Genomic DNA, 27,465 nt, shown 5'->3' on the forward strand with positions numbered 1-27,465 from the left:
GGCTTGCTATCCATGCCTTAAGAGGTGGTCTAATATGCTTCTGATTCTGAGGCAGAAAACCAACACCCTACCATTACAGTAGTAAATATAATAATGAGCAAAATAATCAACCATTTGCTACCCTTTAGTGGTACCCTAAAATGTCCATCTCACTTTACCCTGTGGACCCAGATCAGTTTGCATAAAGATTTTTCCACAGTGGTTAACACTCACTGCTTTGGGATCAGTGGCCTTAGTTGGCGTTCTGGTTTTCTCTGGCAACGTTTTTTCATCATCATCTTCTTCTACAACATCTTTTTCAGATGAATGGGTGCCCATTCTTGCGCCCTTCTCAATTTCGGCACTGCGGTCAAGAATCTCCATGTTGGTGCTGGCCAAATCAGAGACCTCCTCCCTTTGAAAAAGCAGTATGAAATAATCAGATGGGACGAACACATAGTTAACAGACACATTGTCAGAGGTCCCTCTACAGATGGTGAGCAGTTTGAGAAAGCGATTCCAGAAATGTACCGTAGGTTTGCAGAATTAAAGTGGGTTAAAGCACTCTGTCCCGCTCATGACAAATCCGCTTTTATCAGAAAGACTTTTTGAAGTGGGGGAAATGCAATAAAAAGTGGAATAAACAAGCCAGTTATGGGATGATGTATATAACCTCTATGCAAGCAAATCAGGATGAGTGGCTCACTGCCGTATCCCCTCCCTGCCAACAAATCAGAACAAATGCTCAATGAAAAGCAGGAATCGTGTGACCTCCGTGTGAGCTTCGTGCAAGCAAGTCAGGATGAATGCTTGGTAAGCAGGGGATCTTTCCCTATGGAAAGAAGAAACTGCAATAACAAAATGGAAACTTTAGATGCTACCTACCTACCTGCAAGGGACGTGGGTGGCACTGTGGGTTAAACCACAGAGCCTAGGACTTGCCTATCAGAAGGTCAGCAGTTCGAATCCCTGCAACAGGGTGAGCTCCCGTTGCTCGGTCCCTGCTCCTGCCAACCTAGCAGTTCGAAAGCACGTCAAAGTGCAAGTAGATCAATAGGTACCGTTCCGGCGGGGAGGTAAACGGCGTTTCCGTGCGCTGCTCTGGTTCGCCAGAAGCGGCTTAGTCATGCTGGCCACATGACCCGGAAGCTGTACGCCGGCTCCCTCGGCCAATAAAGCGAGATGAGCGCCGCAACCCCAGAGTCGGCCACGACTGGACCTAATGGTCAGGAGCCCCTTTACCTTTACCTACCTGCAAAGTGTGAGGGAGACAGTGAAAGATACAGGAAATTGAATGCAGATTTCCAAAAAATAGCAAGGAGAGACAAGAGGGCCTTCTTAAACGAGCAATGCAAAGAAACAGGAAAACAACAGAATGGGACAAACCAGAGATCTGTTCAAGAAAATTGGAGATATGAAAGGAACATTTCGTACAAAGATTACCATAATAAAGGACAAAAGTGGAAAGGACCTAACAGAAGCAGAAGAAGAAGACATCAAGAAGAGGTGGCAAGAATACACAGAGGAATTATACCAGAAAGATATGGATGGCTCATACACCCCAGGTAGTGTGGTTGCTGACCTTGAGCCAGACATCCTGGAGAGTGAAGTCAAATAGGCCTTAGAAAGCACTGCTAATAACAAGGCCAGTGGAAGTGATGGTATTCCAGCTGAACTACTTAAAATTTTAAACGATGATGCTGTTAAGGTGCTACATTCAATATGCAGCAAGTTTGGAAAACTCAGCAGTGGCCAGAGGATTGGAGAAGATCAGTCTACATCCCAATCCCAAAGAAGGGCAGTGCCAAAGAATGCTCCAACTCCTGCCCAATTGTGCTCATTTCACACGCTAGCAAGGTTATGCTTAAAATTCTACAAGGCAGGCTTAAGCAGTGTGTGGACCGAGAACTCCCAGAAGTGCAAGCTGGATTTCGAATGGGCAGAGGAACCAGAGACCAAATTGCAAACATGCGCTGGATTATGGAGAAAGCTAGAGAATTCCAGAAAAACATCTACTTCTGCTTCATTGACTACACAAAAGCATTTGACTGTGTCGACCACAGCAAACTATGGCATGTTCTTAAAGAAATGGGAGTGCCTGATCACCTCATCTGTCTCCTGAGAAATCTCTATGTGGGACAAGAAGCTACGGTTAGAACCGGATATGGAATAACTGATTGGTTCAAAATTTGGGAAAGGAGAACGACCAGGCTGTATATTGTCTCCCTGCTTATTTAACTTATATGCAAAATTCATCATGCGAAAGGCTGGGCTGGATGAATCCCTAGCCGGAATTAAGATTGCCGGAAGAAATATCAACAACCTCAGATATGCAGATGACACAACCTTGATGGCAGAAAATGAGGAGGAATTAAAGAACCTTTTATTGAGGGTGAAAGAGGAGAGCGCAAAATATGGTCTGAAGCTCAACATCAAAAAACCGAAGATCATGGCCACTGGTCCCATCACCTCCTGGCAAATAGAAGGGGAAGAAATGGAGGCAGTGAGAGATTTTACTTTATTGGGCTCCATGATCACTGCAGATGGTGACAGAAGTCATGAAATTAAAAGACGCCTGCTTCTTGGGAGAAAAGCACTGACAAACCTAGACAGCATCTTAAAAAGCAGAGATATCACCTTGCCAACAAAGGTCCGTATAGTTAAAGCTATGGTTTTCCCAGTAGTGATGTATGGAAGTGAGAGCTGGACCATAAAGAAGGCTGATTGCCGACGAATTGATGCTTTTGAATTATGGTGCTGGAGGAGACTCTTGAGAGTCCCATGGACTGCAAGAAGATCAAACCTATCCATTCTTAGGGAAATCAGCCCTGAGTGCTCACTGGGAGGACAGATCCTGAAGCTGAGGCTCCAAGACTTTGGCCACCTCATGAGAAGAGAAGACTCCCTGGAAAAGACCCTGATGTTGGGAAAGATGGAGGGCACAAGGAGAAGGGGACAACAGAGGACGAGATGGCTGGACAGTGTTCTCGAAGCTACCAACATGAGTTTGACCAAACTGCGGTAGGCAGTGGAAGACAGGAGTGCCTGGCGTGCTCTGGTCCATGGGGTCACGAAGAGTCGGACACGACGAAACGACTAAACAACAACAACAACCTGCTGCCCCCGAAACAGCCCACATTAAGTTTGTTTTTATTTGCTTGCAAGCTATGAAACCCCACGAGGCACAACTCATGTAATTGTAATGGGCAGAGCTGCCTTTCTTTTCTTGTCCTCCTCGCTACGGCAAAAAGGAAATAATATTCTCCTGTGCCTTTCATGGCAGTCCCAAGACTTTTCTCCGCGGTTAATAATAAGAAGGATGCCCCTTTCATCTCAGCATCTCAAAAGCCTCATGGTGCACTCTGTTTCCCTGACAGTTGCCCATTGTGAAGCGTCCCCAACCCCATCATGGTCCTAGCATCCATGCTGCCTTTCTATAGCCATCCAGAATCCAGGTGCTATTTGGGAAATAGAGAGATTACAGCAGCTTGGGCCCAGAATACATAAGAGACCCATCTCTTTTGCCTGGAGGTTTACTAGAATTCAAGATTTACTTGTCACCCTTGCTTTGGGCCAAGACGATGCCATAACACAGGTCTTATTTTACTAATGAACCCGTCCAAGTGAGACACAAAAGGTTGACCCCACTTGGCTACCGTCTCGTTCAACAGAAAACTGAGCTTTGTTACAATCAAAGAAGGCTACAAACTTATTCAGAAGGAAATGTTTGTAATTTAGGCGACGTATTCCTCTTATGACCCATTCTTTTTTTAAAAAAATGAATTTTATTCGTATTTTCCACACAACAACAACAATACGAAAGATATCAAAAAATAACAATACACAACACACAAAAATTAACATTCAAAAACTAAAAAACACACAACAAAAACAACAAAAAAACCCCAAATCCATATCTTACAAGTTAATATTATAAACACTAAAACAACAACAACAAGACATGGACTTCCACCAATCCCACAGCACCTCCTTTATCCCTCATTGTGTCTTCCTGTTTTCCTGTTTTCTTTATCATCTCTATCCTAACATCTAGATGTAAATCCTTCTTTCATATCCTTTCACTTCACAAGGTTATTCCAGACTCAGCCAGATTTCTGCCCTCGAACCTTGACTTTTGAGGTATTCATTTAGGCTCTCCCATTCTTTTTTTTACTTCACTTTTTTAAGTACTTAACCCGAGGTACCACTGTATAATGTTAAGATTTAGACTTATTATGTTACTGTTAAGTCTGCTGCAATTGGATTTCTTATGGACAGCGCCTGTCCTGAATGTACAGTGGTACCTCGGGTTAAGAACTTAATTCGTTCCGGAGGTCCATTCTTAACCTGAAACTGTTCTTAACCTGAAGCACCACCATAGCCAATGGGGCCTCCTGCTGCTGCCGTGCCGCCACCACGTGATTTCTGTCCTCATCCTGAAGCAAAGTTCTTAACCTGAGGGACTATTTCTGAGTTAGTGGAGTCTGTAACCTGAAGCATCTGTAACCTGAAGCGTTTGTAACCCGAGGTACCACTGTATTGGATTTGTGACCATTATGCTCACGTGCCTTCAGTAGCAGTAAAGCTCTGCTGGATGAAATGCAATTGCCTCTGGTCTATTTTTTGGGGGAATCCCACAACGTGTTTAAGTTTTTTACTCTGCTAACTATACGTTGGAGTTCTGCTCTGGATCAATATTTAGTAGAATTCCATGAGAGACTCAGCCCTTGGAAACGCTAGCAGCCGTCCCATTTCATATACTTACCTATCTGATGCAGAAATCCTGGTGGGATGGGCAATGTGTGGTTCCAGGTGTGAGGGGCTAGCTGGCTGGGGCAAATTGTCCAGTTGTTTTTCTGTATCTGCAGTGGGGACAGAGCAAAAAAATATATATATGTTAAAAGTTAAGGTAGAACAGGCCTTGGCAACATACAAAGCAGAATATATAGACAACGGTCAATGTCTGTTCAGCCACCAGGGGGTGATAAAGCTCCACTGTCGTATTATTATTTTTGCAAATACAGTGGTACCTTGGTTTACAACCATAATCCGTTCTGGAGGTCCGTTTGTAAACCAAAACAGGTTGTAACCCAAGGCACACTTTCGTCAATGGGGCCTCCAAAATAAATTAGTTCATAATAAAAAAAGAAAAGAAAAGAAAAGAAAAGAAAAGAAAAGAAAAAGGCTTGTAATCCAAAAAAAGGGTTGTAAACCAAGGACACACACTTTCGGGTTTGATGTGTTTGTAATCCAAAATGTATGTGAAATGTTACCATTTGTTTCCTAGAGTCTTGTTCATCTCATGAAACAGAGGGGGCAAGTGTAGTTGTTAAAATTTACCAAACTTTTGACTTCCTCAAGCCTTTCTCATGCAGAATTCCAAAAGCTGTCTTGATGTCCTTACAGGATTTTCAAAAGTGTAAACAACATATGCCTAATATGATATGTGCCTGTGTGTGTGTTTGTGTGTCTGTCTCTCTATATATAGTCATAGGCAAACAAAAGCTCTGCATCCTTAACCGACAAATCCAGGAACACTTTTTACAACACCTTAATTTCAGTGGGAACAAGTTAAGTAAAATAACTCTCCCATTAAAATCAATTAGAGTTAAAAGTGCTGTGCTTCAGATAGCTGAATTAAAGCTTGCTATATTCATGAAGGTATTTTGTTTGTTATACACTGTTTTTTAAAATCTAATTGTGCATCTTTATTTATTTAAATTGATTAAATATGTATAGGGAAGAAAAGTTGTTTATCTTAGAATGTGTGCAAATAAATTGAAATGTTGAATAAAAGACACTAAGTACAAAAAAACAACAACCCCAAAACGTATGCAAACCAAGATGTATGCAAACCAAGGTACCACTGTACAGGGAATTTGCAAACACCTGATCAGCCCTAATACATCCTGCTAGCTGACTGCGTTTGGATCATGAGTTGTGCAGTCTTGAGCTGGAAAGAGATCAAACTGGGGAGCATTAACTACGAACCCCAAACTTTGCGGTCCTCTGCAAACATGTGCCAAAGTTTTGCAGGTTGTTTTTTTTTTTTTTTTTGCAGCATTTTGAAGTGCCCCACAAACTGAGCAATCGCTACATCAAACACAGGATTCGTACTGAAATAAGAATGAAAATGGGGCCCCTTCAAGGGGTTCAGTTTCTTAAGGAAGACCGGACCTTTGGAGAGAGCGTACCTTTTAAGGTTCAAACCTGTCGGGAAATGAACAGAGACCAGACCAAGATATACAAAAGCAAAGCGGCTATAAGCCTGATCTTTATTAAAACTGTTGCAACAGGGTGCTCCCACACGCACACAGTAGTGGGAAAGAGACCCAGGACAAAAGTGTGCAAGCCCTAATATAGACATTTTAAATTCCCCGCCCTGAAGTCCAAGACCACCCCCAGAAACATCATACATACATCACAAGAGGGGCGGACTACAGCAGAAATCTGAGTGCGTTTCCCCCCCTCTTGTCTGCTAGGTTGCTCGATTGGATTACCTGGGCATACTGGCCACTCTTTTGTTACTCAATTCCTGAATCCAGGTCACAGGCTTACACCCTATTCATATCTTAAGTGTGTCCTTAAGACAGGATTTGTGAAAGAGCCAATGGCAGATTTCCAATTTCCTCTGACCTTGCAGAGAAATATTTGAGGTCATTTTGGGAGAGAGAAAATGGTTTCAGGAGTTTTCTGTGGGTTTCAGACATGGGGTCTACATATTTGTATGGGTTTGCTTGGTACATTTATGAACCTCTAATATATACTGTATGTGTATATATATATATATATATATATATATATATATATAGTGGTGCCCCGCAAGACGAATGCCTCGCAAGAGGGAAAACTCGCTAGACGAAAGAGTTTTCCATTTTGGAGGTGCTTCGCAAAACGAATTTCCTATGGGCTTGCTTCGCAAGACGAAAATGTCTTGCGAGTTCCTGCTGGTTTTTTCCCTTCCCCCCTCTTTTTCTAAACCGCTAAGCCGCTTATCAGCTGATCCGATCAGCAGATAAGCCGCTAAAAGCCGCTAAAAGCTGCTAATAGCGCTAATCCGTCAAAGGGCTTGCTTCGCAAGACGAAAAAACCGCTAGACGAAGAGACTCACAGAACGGATTCTTTTCGTCTTGCGAGGCACCACTGTATATATATATATGACCTTAACATTCTGATAACAGTACTTAACATTAACTACGAACTCCAAAATGTGGGATCCCTGCGTTTGATCTATCAATTGTTCAGTTTGTGGGGTGCTGCAAAATGTGGGGGTCTTCACTGCAAAACACAGAAATACTGCAAAAGTTTGGCACCGTTTGGAGGGGATTCCAAACTTTGGGTTTTTGTTTTGTAGTTTATTTTACTGATCCCACTGAACACGCACCATCAGTACTTAGTTCAGATGCCTCACTGTTTTGTATACTGGTGGTATTTGACCCTGTTCCTACATCTATATGACGCAGAATGTAACTGAAATGATGTAGAACAGAGCTTTCCAAACTTTTCATGTTGGTGACACACTTTTTGGACACGCATCATTTCGAGACACGGAAATTATTTTTATTAGCAAACCAGAGGTTAAACTAACCCCTTTCCAGCCCTGTGGGAGGAGGGCAGGGAGTATTAACACAAGACACTTACACACAGAAGCCGACACACTAACATGTCACGACACACAGTTTGGAAAGCTCTGATGCAGAAGGTAAGTAAAACATACACTGTGCATAGATCTTTCTTGCAGTAGTTTCTAAAGTACATTCTGGAGCACCAAAGGCCCCAGAGTCAAATGCCGATGAGATGAGCGAGCTCTTGTTGCAGGAAATCCAACCCCCAATCATATAGTTTGTACAAACTCGACACATGCACACACATTCACACACAACATACGCAATGTTTCTGTTATAAATTCATAGAAAATCAACTGTACATCGGATCTGCACCGGTCCACTTTTATTGGACAGAAAACAAGGACACCACAGTGGTGTAGCGTGGGTTGTCAGCACCCGGGGCAAGGCAAGTAATTTGTGCCCCCTAACCCGTGGATTTGCGCCCTCTAACCCTAACCCCCAGATGTTGCGCCCGGTGCGGCTGGCCCCCCCTGCACCCCCCGCGCTACACCACTGGGACACCAGCCAGGAATACCAGAGCAAAACAGCAACCAGTAGGCTTGGTCTTTACTGAAGACTGTTGCGACAGGACTCCCACCTGCCACCAGGTGAAACAAGATGGAAGCCCAGAACAAAAGAAGACCCCAACTTTTATTAGCTACTAATCCCCCAAGCTACAGCCCTAGAACTACATCACAACTACATCATGACTACATCATTGATACATCACAAAAAGGAGGGGTTGTGGGAGGGGTTTGTGGAGGTAACCTGAGTATCTTGTCACCTGGCTGGTCCCTCCTTTCCCCCTCCCCATGAGTAATTTCCAGAGGACAAAGGGGAGGTGGCAGTTTCCTGCCCCCAGAGAGAAGAGCTGATCACTGTCCTTTGTTTCAGTCGTGTTGAATCCACTCCCATATGCAAGTCCTTTGTGTCCTTGATGTTCTGTCTGGGACCATCACGGTTGGCATGCCAACTGGGTAGGGCTTCTGTGTACATGTTGGTACACTCAAGGGATTATGGCCATCCTGTATCAAACCATCCCTTTTTGATAGTCCTTCCTTCATGGAGCAAAATAAAAGTGGACCGGTGTAGATCCGATGTACGGTTGATTTTCTATGAATTTATAACAGAAACATTGTGTGTGTGTGTCGAGTTTATACAAACTAAATAATTGGGGGGGGGGGTCCTGCAACACTCTTGACTCACAAACATGCAAAGAAACAGAGTGATTATTGCAAAAGGTAACTGCAGCCCAAACTAATATCTAATCGGGCACGTATAGTGAGAGCAACAGCCCAAAGGAATGAAGAAAGATGGGCTTTACAAAGACTGTGAGATGATCAGCACGATCCTATACACGTCTGCTTAGAAGTCAGGGTTTGTCCACATCTACCATTTGCCCGCTATTTCCAGGAACAGATCCAAGCTTGTGTCAGTGTTGTTGTTTTGCTTTCCCTGCGAAAACCCGCTTTTTAGCACTAAACCGGAGCGAACATCAATTTGAGTTTTCTATGGCTTGCACTGGGACGCAGGAGGCGCTTTGGGTTAAACCAGGAGTGCCTGGCGTGCTCTGGTCCATGGGGTCACAAAGAGTCGGACACGACTAAACGACTAAACAACAACAACAACATGTTTGCATTGTGGTTTGCTCTGCTTCCAATGTGCTCCCACTGCTGGTTTCCAAAGCCACATTTCCTTTCACTCTTAATTTGCATAATGCCCTTCTATATTACGATACACAAGGCAGTCTGCAGCAAGAAAATATACAACGAAGAACACACACCATATAATAATCTGATGCAATACAAAAAGTCGTAATGAAACATAACTTTAGAACGGAACGACTTGTATCAAATAAAGTCATATTCAATTATCTATTACTACATTAGAGTACATAATAAAATTAACTCTCAAAACACCAGCAAATAATAAACAGAAATTTACTCTTAACAATTACGATAAATGATTACTAAACTACCTTCCATATAAATAACTGTCAGTCACAATGCATAAAATACCACAATACATACAAAAGGATCAAATTGAGAAACAATGACGCACAACTTTTAAAAAAATATATTCACATGGCATTAGCTGTAGTCCATATTGTTCCTGTAGTTTCTTGGTAAACACTTCCCCTACAGACCAGCTTCAATCAGATTAGAAAACCTGGTTTCAGAGGATGTTGTGATGCCGATAGAGGGGGCACTTGCTCCAAAAATTTGCAAGAAAATCCCACAGCAGTGCTAAGAGCCAAGTACCACCACTCTGATTTATGCTGGCTTTTCTTTTAGATTTAAGCAAACACCAAGAATGATATTTCCAGGCCATCTGTTTCTTACTGGTCCCTTCTTTCCCCCCATCCACCAAGTACCACATGCAGAAAAAGCTATGCAAAAGTACATATGGGAGTTCTGCACATCACAACCCATCATCATCACCATCATTATTTATTGAATTTATATACCGCCCTATACCCGGAGAAGGGATGTGGGTGGCGCTGTGGGTTAAACCACAGAGCTTAGGACTTGCCGAACAGAAGGTCGGCAGTTCGAATCCCCACGACGGGGTGAGCTCCCATTGCTCGGTCCCTGCTCCTGCCAATCTAGCAGTTCGAAAGTACGTCAAAGTGCAAGTAGATAAATAGGTACCACTCTGGCGGGAAGGTAAACGGCGTTTCCATGTGCTGCTCTGGTTCGCCAGAAGCGGCTTAGTCATACTGGCCACATGACCTGGAAGCTGTACGCCGGCTCCCTCGGCCAGTAAAGCGAGATGAGCGCCGCAACCCCAGAGTCGGTCATGACTGGACCTAATGGTCAGGGGTCCCTTTACCTTTACCTATATGGCTGGTGAGCATTGTCTGAAATGGATCAGGCCCCCAAGCTGGAGCTTCCCTGCTCTTCCATTCCAGTTATTTGGGGGAAACTGAGTAGACATGTATAGAATTGCGCTGCGAGATATTGGTTATGAGTTTTAAATGTAACAGGGAAAATAAGAAATGTATACTAAGAGATTAGATTGGAAAATTTTCAGACAGGACTGATGGAAGTCAAAACAATTGAATACGATGTAAAAAGATGTTTAACTACTGTTGAAAATGGTATGTTACAAAAAACTAATAAAAATTTATATATACAAAAAAAGAAAAAAAAAAGAAACAGCCTTCCTAACGCTTGGTCTCGTCCACTCAGTCTGCCAGAGCCCGTCTTTGCATGCAGGAGACGTCCCTGACTCACTGAAGGCATATTCTCCAACCTTTATCCAGTGAACATAAGGACATCTGAAGGAACAGCGAGACATTCTGGGATCAAATCAGAAACTGGCTTCTGTAAACCTGGGTCTGTCCCGGGGAAACAGGGACACTTGGAGCTTCTGTAAAGGTTTGATACCCATTGGCTACCGTCACTTGGTTTAGCTGACCAGCTGATGGTGTTTCCTGGTGTGTGGCCATTCTCAGCTTCCAGGACCACAGGTGAGAGCTTAATGCAGGGCAAAGGTGGACAAACCCTAAATAAGTTATAGATATATGGTCTGGGGCAGACTGGGCCAAAAGGGGGCGTGCAGGCACCATCAGCCAACTGCTTGGTAGCACCTGCAAAGGCACCCAGCAAACCACTTGGCCAGCATGCACAAAGCAGTACAGTGGTACCTCAGGTTAAGTACTTAATTCGTTCCGGAGGTCCGTACTTAACCTGAAACTGTTCTTAACCTGAAGCCCCACTTTAGTTAATGGGGCCTCCTGCTGCCGCTGCGCTGCCGGAGCATGATTTCTGTTCTCATCCTGAAGCAAAGTTCTTAACCTGAAGCGCTATTTCTGGGTGAGCGGAATCTGTAACCTGAAGCGTATGTAACCTGAGGTACCACTGTTCATCAAAACAGGTCACCTGATGCCATTGCGACATCTGGAGGTTGACAGGTGGGCAGGTCTAGTTCCCCACCCCTTGGTGCACAAGATTGCAGCTTCTCCCTTTCATACCTCCTAGGTGCGTGTGGTCTTCAAAGAGATCATCATTATTATTTGTAAAAACAAACAGCTCTTCCAAAGACAAGCGAGTGCCAAGGAAAACAACACACTGTTTAGGGATCGGCAGGTGGTGGCTGGGTTGGTGAGGAAATACTTTTAAGTGACATATACATGTCATTTATATTATTGGCCTTAAAGACAGTGGTGCTCTGGAGTTAGGTAAAGGTAAAGGGACCCCTGACCACTAGGTCCAGTCGTAACCGACTCTGGGGTTGCGGCGCTCATCTCGCTTTACTGACCAAGGGAGCCGGCGTACAGCTTCCGGGTCATGTGGCCAGCATGACTAAGCCGCTTCTGGCGAACCAGAGCAGCGCATGGAAACGCCGTTTACCTTCCCGCCAGAGTGGTACCTGTTTACTACTTGCACTTTGACGTACTTTTGAACTGCTAGGTTGGCAGGAGCAGGGACCGAGCAATGGGAGCTCACCCCGTCGCAGGGATTCAAACCGCTGACCTTCTGATCAGCAAGTCTTAGTCTCTGTGGTTTAACCCACAGCTTATTTGGTGCAGACCAAATACTAAACTAATGACCTGAATCAGAACGTGGCAGCTTCCTAGGTTTGCACAACTGGGCATTGTAACCTGAAGACCACCTTGCCGTTGGGTACGTGGCCAAGAAGGATTTAATAAATAATAATAATAATAATAATAATAATAATAATAATAATAATTTATTTTTATCCCACCCATCTGGCTGGGTTTCCCCAGCCACTCTGGGTGGCTTCCAACAAAATATTATAATATAGTGGTCTGTTAAACATTAAAAGCTTCCCGGAACAGGGTTGCCCTTCAGGTGTCTTCTAAAAGTCTGGTAGTTGTTGTTCTCTTTGACATCTGGAGGGAGGGCGTTCCACAGGGCGGGTGCCACTACTGAGAAGGCCCTCTGCCTGGTTCCCTGTAACTTGGCTTCTTGCAGTGAGGGAACCGCCAGAAGGCCCTTGGCGCTGGACCTCAGCGTCCGGGCAGAACGATGGGGGTGGAGACGCTCCTTCAGGCTTTAAAGATCAGCACCAACACTTTGAATTGTGCTCGGAAATGTATTGGGAGCCAATGTGGATCTTTCAAGACTGGTGTTATGTGGTCTTGGTGGCCGCTCCCAGTCACCAGTCTAGCTGCCACATTCTGGATTAGTTGTAGTTTCTGAGTCACCTTCAAAAGTAGCCTCACAAAGAGTGCATTGCAGTAGTCCAAGCGAGAGATAACTAAAGCATGCACCACTCTGGCGAGACATGGGCAGGTAGGGTACCAGATGGAGCTGGTAAACAGCTGCCCTGGACACAGATTTGACCTGTGCCTCCATGGACAGCTGTGAGTCCAAAGTGACTCCCAGGCTGTGCACCTGGTCCTTCAGGGGCACAGTTACCCCATTCAGGACCAGGGAATCCTCCACGCCTGCCTGCCTCCTGTCCCCCCAAAACAGTACTTCTATCTTGTCAGGATTCAACCTCAATCTGTTAGCCGCCATCCAATCTCCAACAGCCTCCAGACACTCACACAGGACCTTCACCGCCTTCACTGGTTCTGATTTGAAAGAGAGGTAAAGCTGGGTACCATCATTGCTTTGCTGTCTGCCCAGATAAGAAATAGTGCTATTGCAGGAATGCCCTGGATAGAAGCAAAGGAGCAAGGGTGGCGGTGAAGAAACGTGAGAATGGGAATGGGAGATGAGGTTGTGGGACTGTGCTAGGGGCGGATTTAGGTTTGATGAGGCCCTAAGCTACTGAAGGCAATGGGGGCCTTTATATATCCAGCTGTCCTTTGTCAACAACAAATTGTCCCTGTTTTTTGTGTTGAATATATGCTATATGGTAATTTATGGAGCTAACAAAATATGTATTCTATCAAAGTAATTGTTGAACTGAAATACAATTAAGAAGAAGTATATTAATAGTGAATTTTTTTGGGGGGGGCCAAGAGAGTGGGACCCTAAGCTATAGCTTGTTTAGCTTATACGTAAAACTGGCACTAGGGACACAGGTGGCGCTGTGGGTTAAACCACAGATCCTAGGACTTGCCAATCAGAAGGTTGGCGGTTCGAATCCCTGCAACGGGGTGAGCTCTCATCGCTCGGTCCCTGCTCCTGCCAACCTAGCAGTTTGAAAGCACGTCAAAGTGCAAGTAGATAAATATGGTAGGTACCGCTCTGGCGGGAAGGTAAACGGCGTTTCCGTGCGCTGCTCTGGTTCGCCAGAAGTGGCTTAGTCATGCTGGCCACATGAACCAGAAGCGGTACACTGGCTCCCTTGGCCAATAAAGCGAGATGAGTGCCGCAACCCCAGAGTCGGTCACGACTGGACCTAATGGTCAGAGGTCCCTTTACCTTTACCTTATATCCCGCTCAGGCGATAATGTCTGAGACAGTTATTCCAAAGCTGCCCAACTGAAACACAAACTGAGGGGGGTTCAGTTTGCAAACACCATACTTTTACATGGCTGTTTCTCATGCCATGCTGGTCTGGCAATGTAGGAAAATGGGGAGATGCAGGTACTCTTTGTGCCAGTTTTGGTGTTGGGAAGTAACCATGTCCTGCCATCCCTCCCAGTTTCCTACATTCCTGGCAGAAGTGTGGAGGAGAATACATCTCATGCTAAAGAGGGGTGCTTCCAGATGATCTGTTTATTGAGCATCTGTCCTGATTTGGTATGCAAGGAGGCTAGATTACGACGACGACTTAATGAACATTCATTTTGACTTGTTTTCAGGGTAGACAACATCAAGTATCATCCCACACTATCCAGTCCATTTCCCTGCCACTTTCCTTATTGCAAAAAGTCTGATCTTTCAGAGAAGCATGTTTGTTGTGTAAGACTCCTCCCCCCCTAGGAACATTGACTATAACTGCACAACCTGAATTTGATGGGATATGACTGATTTCCTCCTATATAGCGGCAGTTTAGAAGCTTCTGAAGACCAGGTCTACCTACAAGCAAGCTTTGTGCAAGCAAATCAGAATGGGGCGGGTGTGTGTGTAAAATTGGGTTGTCTGGTATTTGCCAATATGTGACTGAATCCTGCCTGAAAAAAGGAACAGTCAGAGCGGGATTGTAGTTTAAGAATTAGCCTTGAGACATCACACACCCTAGCACCAAAGCCTTCTATGAATGGCTACAAATAAGATCAAACTGAAGTCCTGAGAGCAGTTCAGGCTGCTGTCTACTCAGTGTCCAAAGTGCAAGTAATTGTATCGCTCACATTCATCCCACATCCTGTAAAGGATAATATTCCATCATCTGTGGCATGCATGTATTGGCCATAAACAAATGCATCTCTGCTGCTGATTATCCCCAGGGAAGTTGGAGACGAGGCCCTCGTAAATCAAAGCAAGGAAGTTGGCCCCTTTATAACATCCTGATCCTTGGCTTTCCTTCACACTTCTCCTCACACATCTTCTCAGCATGGGGGGGACCTGTTTTGCCCACCCACTAAGTACCAAATCATAGCTAGCTACAGTTCTGTTTTTTTTTGTGGCTGGGAGTGGGGGCAACTTATTACATTGGTCTGAAACTCAATTTGCACCCAAAGTACAACCTCGCAACACGCAGATTGTCACTGTTTTAAGGAAGAGTTGAACCGAGATGCGTTAGGTTTCATTTATCATGTTGGTGTGTTTTTTTTCCAGAAAAGCTTTTTCAGAAAAGCTAAGTCGATTTTCACACATTCTCTGTCTTGGAAATAGTGTGTCAAAAGGCAGAAGCCTGTCTGTGGCTTTAAGAAAGAAGGTAAAAAGGTAAAGGTAAAAGACCCCTGGGTGGTTAAGTCCAGTCAAAGGCGACTCTGGGGTTGCAGCATGCATCTTGCTTTCTGGCCAAGGGAGCTGGCGTTTGTCTGCAGACAGCTTTCTGGGTCATGTGGCCAGCAGGACTAAACCGCTTCTGGCGCAACAGAACACTGTGATGGAAACCAGAGCACACAGAAACGCCGTTTACCTTCCCGCCACAGCGGTAACTATTTATCTACTTGCACTGGTGTGCTTTCGAACTGCTAGGTTGGCAGGCGCTGGGACAAAGCAACAGGAGCTCACTCCGTCGCAGGGATTCGAACCACTGACCTTCTGATCGGCAAGCCCAAGCAGCTCAATGGTTTAGACCACAGTGCCACCTGCGTCCCTTTTAAGAAAGAAGACCTCCATTTGGGAAGAAGGCTACTCTGTGGTTTACAGGGAAGTTTGTGGCTGGCAGCCAGCACTGGGGAGCTATAGCTCCCTATAGATACCTCTGGTCCAGCCTGGCTAGCTAAAAGCAGAGCTATTTTCCTAGAAAAAGAGTTGCCATGAACCTTGTTCTCTTGTAATGGCAATGGCGCCCACCTGAGAAGAAGAAGAGAAGAGTTTGGATTTGATATCCCGCTTTATCACTACCCGAAGTATCTCAAAGCGGCTAACATTCTCCTTTCCCTTCTTCCCCCACAACAAACACTCTGTGAGGTCAGTGGGGCTGAGAGACTTCAGAGAAGTGTGACTGGCCCAAGGTCACCCAGCAGCTGCATGTGGAGGAGCGGAGACGCGAACCCGGTTCCCCAGATTACGAGTCCACCACTCTTAACCACTACACCACACTGGCTCTCAGTGAGAGATGCCGGAACTGAGTTCTGGCAAGTTCTGGCTGAAAAAATGCCCTGGTTAAAAGTCTACGCAATCTCAGCTACGTTGCCTTTGGGCCAAAATGGAGCAGGCGAAGGTCGTCCACAACATTAGAAAGACAGCAAGCTATGGGGCTTGCATGAATTTTAAACTTCTGCATCAATAGCACTAGAAAAGCCGGTTTAAGATCTTTGGGATTCGCTGTTTCTTTTTGCTGAGCTTTTTCCTAAAGAAGAAGAAAAGGGAAAGGGGGGGAAAAGAGCTAACATAAAATGAGCTCTTTGGATACAACTCTGGAGGGAGTTTTCAGAACTGAAACTGTCGAGTTGTTACGGGCTTACTCACAAGGATTTCTGCGCCTGTGTGTACGGAGAGTTCAGAAGCAGAAATCAACTGGAAGATAAAACCCATGCTGTGCGGAAAGGTGTACTTTATGAACTTCCCTGGTGTGAGCAATGGAGAGCTGGGGGAGTTAAGCGGTTTAGCTAACAAATGCCGGAGAATCACAGATTAAGAGAAAGAAGCTCCCTTGGCTCCCCCCCACAGCCCTGTTTTCTTTAGCGCGCAGGAGGAGAAATCTGCCACTGCTTCGCTATAGCCTGACGCATATTATAGAGAGGTCTCGGTCCAATTACGCTGGAAATCGACGCCGATATACTTTAAGGTGTTGCCTCATATTATATAATATTATAAAATCCTACTAATCTTTTGCCACGTGCTTCAGTATTTTGCAGAAGTAGAACGACATTTCTGTTTTGGTCAAAACATTAGATATCTCTATAGCCTAACTTGGGACATGGGTGGCGCTGCGGGTTAAACAACAGAGCCTAGGGCTTGCCGATCAGAAGGTCGGCGGTTCGAATCCCCGCGATGGGGTGAGCTCCCATTGCTCAGTCCCTGCTCCTGCCAACCTAGCAGTTCTAAAGCACATCAAAGTGCAAGTAGTAAACAGGTACCGCTCCGGCGGGAAGGTAAACGGCGTTTCCATGTGCTGCTCTGGTTCGCCAGAAGAGGCTTAGTCATGCTGGCCACATGATCCGGAAGCTGTATGCCGGCTCCCTTGGCCAATAAAGCGACATGAGCGCCACAACCCCAGAGTCGGTCACGACTGGACCTAATGGTCAGGGGTCCATTTACCTTTACCTATAGCCTAACTTAAGAACAGGCAAAATAAGTTTGACTGTACAATTAAGCTTGATAACAATTTTGACAGACCCTCCAAGTGTCCCTATTTTCCAGGGACAGTCCCAAATTTACAGAAGCCGTCCCAGTTTCATGATTTGATCCGGGAATGCCCTGCTTTTCCTTAGGTAAGGGGACCCCTGACCATTAGGTCCAGTCGTGACCGACTCTGGGGTTGCGGCGCTCATCTCGCTTTACTGGCCGTGGGAGCCGGCATACAGCTTCCGGGTCATGTGGCTAGCATGACTAAGCTACTTCTGGCGAACCAAAGCAGCCCACGGAAACACCGTTTACCTTCCCGCTGGAGCGGTATGTATCTATGTACATGCACTTTGACGTGCTTTTGAACTGCTTGGTTGGCAGGAGCAGGGACCGAGCAATGGGAGCTCACCCCATTGCGGGGATTCGAACCACTGACCTTCTGATCGGCAAGTCCTAGGCTCTGTGGTTTAACCCGCAGTGCCACCCGCGTCCCTGCTTTTCCTTAGGACGTCCCTATTTTCATCAGAGAAATGTTGGAGGGTATGGAGTCATGTGACTCTCCCCCCCTCCCCAAGCCAAGGAGATAAGTAACTATATTATACAACCTTTAGAAGATATCCGAACACAGCCCAGTATATGGAATTTTTTTTCATGTTTAATGTTTCATTATGTTTTTATCTATGTTCGAAACAACCCAGAGTGGCTGGGGCAACCATTCTTGTCCTCAACATGTGACTCTCCATCTAGATGAATTCCAGATCCTGCTGTTTATAGATACCGGTTTGAAAACCCTCCCATTGGCTGGATTATCTACACCTTTTCCTCGCCGCACATGCCGTCCGGGTGAAGGGACTTCCTAGGGGTTTCCCAGTTCTGGTTTCCCTGTATCAACTTGACATAGTTTTCAGCATTGCCTTAACCACAGGGAAAGCAGCAAAAATCTATACATAAGAGGATCTTCCCTTGGCAGTTTATACCCCCTGCAAATAGCCTGGGCAAATCCATCCACGCCATTCCGTTCTCGGCCTGCTTAGCCTTTGATTCCCGATGTATGAGGCTGATCTGAGAATTGATTTGCTCTCTGGGCAACTCCTTTCATCTGGTTTGCACAGGTGCAAAAGCGGTATCAAAGAAGACCACACAGCCGTAAGGAATGGCGGCAAGGAGAGCAGAATCGAGCCCGTATTGGCCAGACTTCTCTCCCACCAACACCATGCTGAGGTTTGCTGGGCTTTGTTTCCCTTCAAATCGCACACCTCTTGTTGTTGCAAACGGCCTTGGGAGCTTTCAGTGAAGGGTGAGTAAGAACTCCTCGGGAGTAGTGGGAAATGAAAGCCTACACTGGCAGGAATGCACATAATTTTTTTGTATATGTGAATATATCACACTAATAATAATAATAAGTTTTCTCCCGCTTGGATTACTGCAATGCGCTCTACGTGGGGCTACCTTTGAAGGTGACCTGGAAACTACAACTAATCCAGAACGCGGCAGCTAGACTGGTGACTGGGAGCGGCCACAGAGACCACATAACACCGGTCTTGAAAGACCTACATTGGCTCCCAGTATGTTTCCGAGCACAATTCAAAGTGTTGGTGCTGACCTTTAAAGCCCTAAACGGCCTTGGTCCAGTATATCTGAAGGAGCGTCTCCACCCCCTTCGTTCTACCCGGACACTGAGGTCCAGCGCCGAGGGCCTTCTGGCAGTTCCCTCACTGCGAGAAGCCAAGTTACAGGGAACCAGGCAGAGGGCCTTCTCGGTACTGGCACCTTCCCTGTGGAACACCCTCCCACCAGGTGTCAAAGAGAACAACAACTACCAGGCTTTTAGAAGACATCTGAAGGCAGCCCTGTTTCGGGAAGCTTTTAATGTTTGATGTATTATAGTATTTTAATATTCTTTTGGAAGCCGCCCAGAGTGGCTGGGGAAGCCCAGCCAGATGGGCGGGGTATAAATAATAAATTATTATTATTATTATTATTTGTCAGGGCCTCAGGAACAGAGGCACAGGGGAGAGAGGAAATGGAGAGCGAAGGGGAAGAATCGGAGGGCAGCGTAGGGGGGTATAGCAGTGACCCGAGAGATTCCATGAGCTTCTCCAGCGAATCAGAAGATTCCCAGAAGGAGGCGCCGATGGTCAGGGCAAGGGGGGCCAGCGGGGACTCCCAAAGCAGCAGCTGGAGATCAGGACCAGCTTCCCCACCAGAGCGTAGTGGGGGGGAAGAGTCCCAGGTGTCAGGGCCAGTGTCTCCTCCAGCAGGGAGAGAAGATGAGTCGAGACTGACCACGCCTCTATCGGAGAGTGGGGGAACGGAGGGGAGGTCAAGTCCAGCTAGCCTCCCCAAAGGGGGAAGCAGTGACAGGAGCAGTGAAACGGTCAGGCGGAAGGTTGCCGGCTGGGCGCGCGCGCCAAGTTCGAATGTACAGGCTTGTGGGACAGCAGAAAGCCCGGATCGGGAACCAGGTCCTAAAGCCCGCCGGAGGCAGGGGGAAGACTCAGGGGAATCAGCGTCAGAGGAGTCTAGAAAGGGTGAGACCCCAGCTGACAGGCGGACCCAGAGGAGGAAAGAGCAGAGGAAGAGGTGGAGCAAGGCTAGAGTCTTAAACTGGTGTCTGGGGGGAGGAGACTCAGACGGAGCTTCAGCGGTCTAGAGTTTCAGACAAAGAGCTGCACGCTGCCGCTGTAAAACGAAAATGAACTTCAATGAAGACTTTTGTATATAACAATGGACTGGCGTTGGTCCTTTGTGAGCTGGGACCTTGGGCAGCTCTGACATTATTATTATTATTATTATTATTATTATTATTATTATTATTAATATCCCGCCCTCCCCAGCCGAAGCCGGGCTCAGAGCAGCTAACATCAAAAGTATAACACATTAACATAAAATCAGACAATCAATTAAAATACATCCTCAAATCAGATCAGGATCAGAATAAAATCCAATCGGATGGCAACCCGCAGATTAGGGTTGGGGACCTTAAATGCTCACCAGGCCCAACTGTTTGTGCTGAACTTATATGGGCCTGTGAGAAAAATTGGGAGGCCACTTTCATGCAAGTTCTTATGAAAGGGGAGAGGGATTCAGACTGAACCCCGGCCAAAGGCCTGGCAGAACAGCTCCGTCTTGCAGGCCCTGCGGAAAGATGTCAAGTCCCGCAGGGCCCTAGTCTCTTGTGACAGAGCGTTCCACCAGATTGGAGCCACGGCCGAAAAGGCCCTGGCTCTGGTTGAGGCCAGCCTAACCTCTCTGTGGCCTGGGACCTTCAGGATGTTTTTGTTTGAAGACTGTAGGTTCCTCTATGGGATGTCCAGAGAGGCTTCTAGGCAAATCTAAAATGCCTCTTACGAAAATGCGCAGTGTCATGTTCCTACTAATTTCTGACTTGGCCCAGTATAGCTGAAGGAGCGTCTCTACCCCCATCGTTCAGCCTGGACACTGAGGTCCAGCTCCGAGGGCCTTCTGTCACTTCCCTCACTACGAGAAGTGAGGTTACAGGGAACCAGGCAGAGGGCCTTCTCAGTAGTGGCACCGCCCTGTGGAATGCCCTCCCTTCAGATGTAAAGGAAATAAACAACCATCTGACTTTTAGAAGACATCTGAAGGCAGCCCTGTTTAGGGAAGCTTTTAATGTTTGATGTTTTATTGTGTTTTTAATATTCTGTTGGGAGCTGCCCAGAGTAGCTGGGGAAACCCAGCCAGATGGGCGGGGTATAAATAATATATTATTATTATTATTATTATTATTATTATTATTATTATTATTATTACAGCCATTGGAAACTTGAATCTTAATTTCCCTGTTCTATACCTAGGGTTGGATGGGGTGTTAGAGAAGAGGTAGTATCTCTGGCAGGGGACCCGCCATGTTTCTTCTACGGTAGTTTGTTCACCTTTGGTTCCCATGAGTCTGACCAAACTGCGGGAGGCAGTGGAAGACAGGAGGGCCTGGCGTGCTCTGGTCCATGGGGTCACGAAGAGTCGGACACGACTAAATGACTAAACAACAACAACATGGTCATCTTGAGTTGCAAATCCACAGCAGAAATGCCACGAGAGGCTATCTGAATTAAGCGCCAGTGCAGTTTAAGTGGTATAGGTTTTCCCCAAAGAGCTTTTTGAAATGCAGCTCTTTGCGAAGGCTCCGGTGGTATGTAGAGAGACCAAAATCATATGCTTGCTTTTCCTTTGTTGTCCTAGCTAAAATCATAATAAGCGACCGAGAAAGCTGAATTGCATCCAGCCTTGCGAAGACAGGAAACTTTTAATGGCCCTCAACTCTGCAATCTAGGTCTTGTTGGCATGGAGATATATATTTTTTTCAGCTGGTTCTGTACAGCAGCGTGCCCTCTCATGTTCCTTGCACCGCTTCCACCAAGCAGTTTCCTGATAATTCCACCCTCAATATCCCCTCAAAGTGGAAACCATCAAGAGCTGCAGTTGTTTGATTTCCCTCTTGCCCAGGCTCTTTAAACTTCCGGCAAGCAAATTGTGATCAAAGTAATTACCCAGAGGCGCATGCTCACGGCCTTAATTGAGCATCTTCCTTGAAGCTAGCTGGCATCTCTTTTTGTGCAAGAAGAGAGGGTGGGGAGACACGCTCTGTCTTAATTTGGGAAGGATCCTTGGGTAGCTACTCTTACGATCTCAAATCAAAAATGATGGAACGGCATTTTTACCTAGGTGGTCAGTGTGAATCAAGGGCCTTCTTAACACAGGATGCGCAGCAAAGGGCATGTACACCATGTGTACATGTTCTGGGAAGTCATTGCTAGGAGCTGTTGCTTGGCACACGTTCATAGCTGTCAACTTACAGATTTGAAAATAAGGGACCAGCAGCCTCGGAAATAAGGGATTAGCAGCCAAAATAAGGGATTTTCAGAGCACAGGTATGTTCGACTTTTGAGCCCCTCTGAACCAAAAGCAGAAAGCCCAGCCAGCAGCCAAATGAAGCCTCAAGCGGTGGTTCCCACAGCGCAGCAACCCAGCAAAGGGGATGCAGCAAGGAAAACCACCATCACCTCTCCGCTGGGAAGCACTGAGCAAAGGTGAGTCCCCAGGCAACGTGGCCGATTTGATCGACATAAGGCATGCAAGCTCCACCCCACCCCCCAGTCATTCTTAGACTCCTTATTGGGTGAGCAACGCAGCCAAGAAACCCAGTTGGAGCCTCCTTCCTCCCTGGCTGGCAGGGAGGGAGGGAGAGGAGCTGCTTCCTTTGAAACCCAGAAAATTTAAGGGACATCATCAATAAGGGACAGCAGCGGGACACGGCGCTGGGATAAGGGACCTTCCTGCCAAATAAGGGACGGTTGACAGCTATGCACACGTTGCATATACCAGGTAGGAGCAAAGCAGTCCAAAACATGCACTTATGTCAACACTTTTTGCACAAAAATTCTCTATCAATGGAAGATCTGTTTGCCTGCAGACTAGCCTATAGAGAGTAGGCTTTGGGCCCTGCATACCTGAAGGAGCATCTCCACCCCCATCGTTCAGCCCGGACACTGAGATCCAGCACCGAGGGCCTTCTGGTGGTTCCCTTCCTGCAAGAAGTGAGGTTACAGGGAACCAGGCAGAGGGCCTTCTTGGTAGTGGCGCCTGCCCTGTGAAACGCCCTCCCACCAGATGTCAAGGAAATAAACAACTCTCTGACTTTTAGAAGACAGGCAGCCCTGTACTGGGAGGTTTTTTAATGTTTGATGTTTTATTGTGTGTTTAATATTCTGAGTGGCTGGGGCAACCCAGTCAGACGGGTCGCATATAAATAAATTTGTTGTTGTTGTTGTTGTTGTTATTGAGTAGAGAGGTGGCAATAGGGGTAAGGCAGAGCTGGTCCACTGATTTCACTAACTCTGCATTTGTTTCCTCCAGCCTGAATTTTCAGCCTGGTTTTGTAAAATGCAAGGCCGCTGAGAGAGCTAGAGGACACTGCTCTGAAAAGGTCATTAGCAAACGAGAACAACATTATACCACAGGAAGGAGAATAAGGAAATTATTCAAGCATTGTAGTTCCAGTCCCTACAGACCTGTAGAAACACTATTAAGCTGATGTGAAAGAATCATCGCAAGAGCAGACACAGAAAGACTTTTTTCTAAGCCATTGTGACTCTGCATTAATTTGCTCATTAAAGACCCTCTGCACTATAGTGAGAAATATAGAATTCCAACCAAGATGCCTCAAATAAGGATGGAAAAATCAAATAAATTCAATTTCTACATGCATAAAGGCCCGATTAGCGGGCAAAGAAGAGAAAACTCTCAGTTGAACTTTCCTCAGTATTTTCAGTTCACCCAGCTGAGACACAGAAGGACAGAAGGATCAACACACTCAGCTTTTATTGAGTTTACATCGGAAACAGGGCTAATTAAAATATCAAACATCAAATGGCTGGGCTGAGAACATCTTTCTGACTGAGAAATACCTTCACACCAGTCGCAAACATGACAACTGAGTGACAAAAAATTATTTGCCTGTGACTAGTTTTCATGGAAAGTCACAGCTGTCTTCATAAAGAAAAAATAACTTTATGCGTTGGAAGTGCATAAAGTTAAGCAAAACACATTAAGCAGTTTAGTCCTTTATGTACAGACAAACCACACTAGAAAGCTAGATGGGGTGTGTGTGTGATGAATTTTTACAAAACAGATGACACTTGAGGTAACTTCTAGAAGGGAGAAGAAGGAATTCTTTAAACCTGACACATCCCGTTAAATTTATTCCTCTATTCACATAAATGGATAAACTGTTGACAGTTTTCTCACTTGGCTCCATTTCTACCTCATTATAATGTCATCCCAACCATACGCCTCTCCCCATCTTTGGTGCAGGTATTTTATCTCTTAAAGTGTGTAGAAACTGGAGTACCTTGTAAGAAGTTGCCAACATCCTTCTCCTTTCTGCTGTCTGTTGGTGGCAAGCTGGAGAGTCCCTTCTCCTCCTTACACTGCACGAGATGTTTGTTCCCGCAGAGGCCATTTTGACTTTTCTGGTCCCTCTTTCTGGATTCAGCCAGAACTCTCTCATCCCCTGATGCAGAAGTACAGGGAAATGGCGTCAGTCACCCTTTTTTGCTATTCAGAGGAAGCATTCTGTGTCCAGGGCGGCTGTCTACCAGCTCCACCTGGTACACAGGCTGAGACCCTATCTGCCCGCAGACGGTCTCACGAGAGTGGTGCATGCTCTAGTTATCTCCCGCTTGGACTACTGCAATGCGCTCTACATGGGGCTACCTTTGAAGGTGACCTGGAAATTGCAATTAATCCAGAATGCGGCAGCCAGACTGGTGACTGGGAGCAGCCGCCGGGACCACATAACACTGGTCCTGAGAGATCTGCATTGGCTCCCAGTACGTTTCTGAGCACAATTCAAAGTGTTGGTGCTGATCTTTAAAGCCCTAAACGGCCTCTGTCCTGTATACCTGAAGGAGTGTCTCCACCCCCATCGTTCAGCCCAAACACTGAGATCCAGCACCGAGGGCCTTCTGGCGGTTCCCTCATTGTGAGAAGTGAGGTTGCAGGGAATCAGACAGAGGGCCTTCTCGGTAGTGACACCCGCCCTGTGGAATGCCCTCCCTTCAGATGTGAAGGAAATAAGTAGCTATCCTATCTTTAAAAGACATCTGAAGGCAGCCCTGTTCAGGGAAGTTTTTAATATTTAATGCTGTATTGTTTTGAACACTTGATTGGGAGCTGCCCAGAGTGGCTGGGGAAACTCAGCCAGATGGGCGGGGTATAAATAATAATAATAATAATAATAATAATAATAATAATAATAATAATAATAATTATAATTATTATTATTAACCTGAGCAGGTGTTATAAGAATTCTGAGATCTCAAATATAAACAAATGTTCATAAAGGCAAACACACACATAACTATATAAAACCATGTGTCTGAAATATTACAGGAAGGCCATTTTGACTCTCCCAAATTGGCCTCAATATATTTCTCAGCAAGGAGGGAAGAAATGGGGAAAGACTCCCCATTGATTTTTGCTTGCAAATCCTGTCTTAAGGGTGTATTTGTGTGTGAATAGGGTGAGCCCATGACCTGGATTCAGATCATCACAAAATAATGGCCAGGCTGCCCAGGTAAAGCAATCAGTGACCATTATCAGGTATCCTGGCAGACAGTATTTCTGCTGTAGACCGCCTCCTTCTATGATGTATGTATGATGTTTAGGGGTAGTGGTCTCGGGCTACAGGGTGGGCAATTTCAAGAGTCTATATAAGGGCTTGCGCACCACTGTTCAGGGTTCTCCCTCCTGCGTGTGGTGAGTGGGGACCGGGTTGCAACAGTTCCTTGAATAAAGATCAGGCTTACCAGCTGCTTTGCTTCTCTATATTTTCTGGTTGGCCTCTGTTATTTTCTCCTACCAATAGGGAGCCCACTTAAGTACTGCATATGGGCTCTTGGATACCCCATAAGGGAAAAGGAGCAGGTTTTTTCCCTTACAACACAGGTAAAACCCTGGCAAATTTACCCTTGGTGCTTTGCTCATTTCCTGTGCCGTGCTGGTTCCCTCGCAGCTCCCCTGCTCGTTGCCCTTTCAGGGGTTCCTTTGAAAAGGAGAAGCCACATTTAGTTATACAATCTCTCAAGTTTTACCACGGAGGTTTACAGCAACCTTCCGCCTCTTTAGTAACTGTTGCTTTGTGGGAGGCTTCATAGCATAGCATCTTGTGCCCAAGAGCAGCGACGCAGCATCGTTTGACGCTGCCCGGGCACGGAGGGTGACCAGAACCTGCTGGGCCAGCCCAGTTGATGCCACTGTAATAAATAAAATTAAGGTCTTCTATATATAATAAGGGACGCGGGTGGTGCTGTGGGTTAAACCACAGAGCCTACGACTTCCGATCAGAAGGTCGGCGTTCAAATCCCCGCAACGGGGTGAGCTCCTATTGCTCGGTCCCTGCTCCTGCCAACCTAGCAGTTCGAAAGCACGTCAAAGTGCAAGTAGATAAATAGGCACCACTCCAGTGAGAAGGTAAACGGTGTTTCCGTGCACTGCTTTGTTTCGCCAGAAGTGGCTTAGTCATGCTGGCCACATGACCTGGAAGCTGTACGCCGGCTCCCTCGGCCAGTAAAGTGAGATGAGCGCCGCAACCTCAGAATCGGTCATGACTGGACCTAATGGTCAGGGGTCCCTTTACCTATATATAATAAATGTTCATAAATGTACCAGCCAAGCACGTACATAGATATGGGGACCACATGTCTGGAGCAGCACAGGAAGACCATCCTGAAACCATTTTGACCAAATGTTTTCTCTGCAAGGAGGGAGGGGGTGAGGGAACCTTCCCATTGTCTCAGGAAGTGGGTAATCACCATCTCAAAGGAATGGCCAGACTACCAGGAAAGGCAATCAGATAAGGCGTTATCAGATAACCTGGCAGACAGGAAAAACAACATTCAAATTTTTGCTGTAGACTGCCTTTTCTGTGATGTAGGTATGATGTTTGTGGGGGGTGGTCTTGGGTTACACCCCTTCTGTGATGTATATATGATGTATGGAGGGGTGGTCTTGAGCTCCAGGGCAGGGAATTTAAAATGTCTATATAAGGGCAGGCACACCTTTGTTCTGGGTCCTCCTCCTTTCCTGCATGTGAGGGGAGCACCCTGTTGCAACAGTTCAATAAAGATCAGGCTTACTAGCTGCTTTGCTTCTCAATATTCTCTGGTTGGCCTCTGTTATTTTCTCCTACCGATGGAGAACCTACAAAGGACTTTATAAGGGCTCTTGCGTCCCCCATAAGGGAATAAGGGCAGATTTTGTTTACAACACCGTTGACGCCACCAGGCGGGTGTGCACTGGGTGGGCGGCAGGTGGAGGGAGCCCACTGAGCCAGCCAATCCCATACCACTGGAGCCAAGTGTGGCTTTGCTGTGACATCCACCTATCCAGACAGTGGGGAGCCTGACTGGGGTGGCCGCCAGGACCACATAACACCGGTCCTGAAAGATCTACATTGGCTCCCACCCAGTACGTTTCCGAGCACAATTCAAAGTCTTGGTGCTGACCTTTAAAGCTCTAAACGGCCTCGGCTCAGTATACCTGAAGGCGCGTCACCACCCCCATCGTTCAGCCCGGACACTGAGGTCCG

General features: G+C 46.2%; 1 protein-coding gene across 3 annotated transcripts in view; it reads right to left on the reverse strand.

Annotated features, from left to right (window-relative positions):
- Window positions 1–27,465, reverse strand: part of KIAA2012 — a 244,930-nt gene that overhangs the window by 176,259 nt on the left and 41,206 nt on the right. For all 3 annotated transcript variants that reach the window (XR_014214370.1, XM_082242346.1, XM_082242345.1), the window contains exons 12-15: window positions 25,845–25,920; window positions 24,226–24,387; window positions 4,745–4,841; window positions 214–394 (exon numbers count right to left, since the gene is read on the reverse strand). Coding sequence is in view for 2 of the 3 variants with exons in the window: in XM_082242346.1 (XP_082098472.1) it covers window positions 214–394; window positions 4,745–4,841; window positions 24,226–24,387; window positions 25,845–25,920 (516 nt within the window). In the remaining variant the exon portion in view is untranslated. The remainder of the gene's footprint in view (window positions 1–213; window positions 395–4,744; window positions 4,842–24,225; window positions 24,388–25,844; window positions 25,921–27,465) is intronic.

This window comes from Podarcis vaucheri (genome assembly GCF_965113315.1).
Source record: "Podarcis vaucheri genome assembly, contig: SUPER_1_unloc_1, whole genome shotgun sequence".
Classification (NCBI taxonomy): domain Eukaryota; kingdom Metazoa; phylum Chordata; class Lepidosauria; order Squamata; family Lacertidae; genus Podarcis; species Podarcis vaucheri.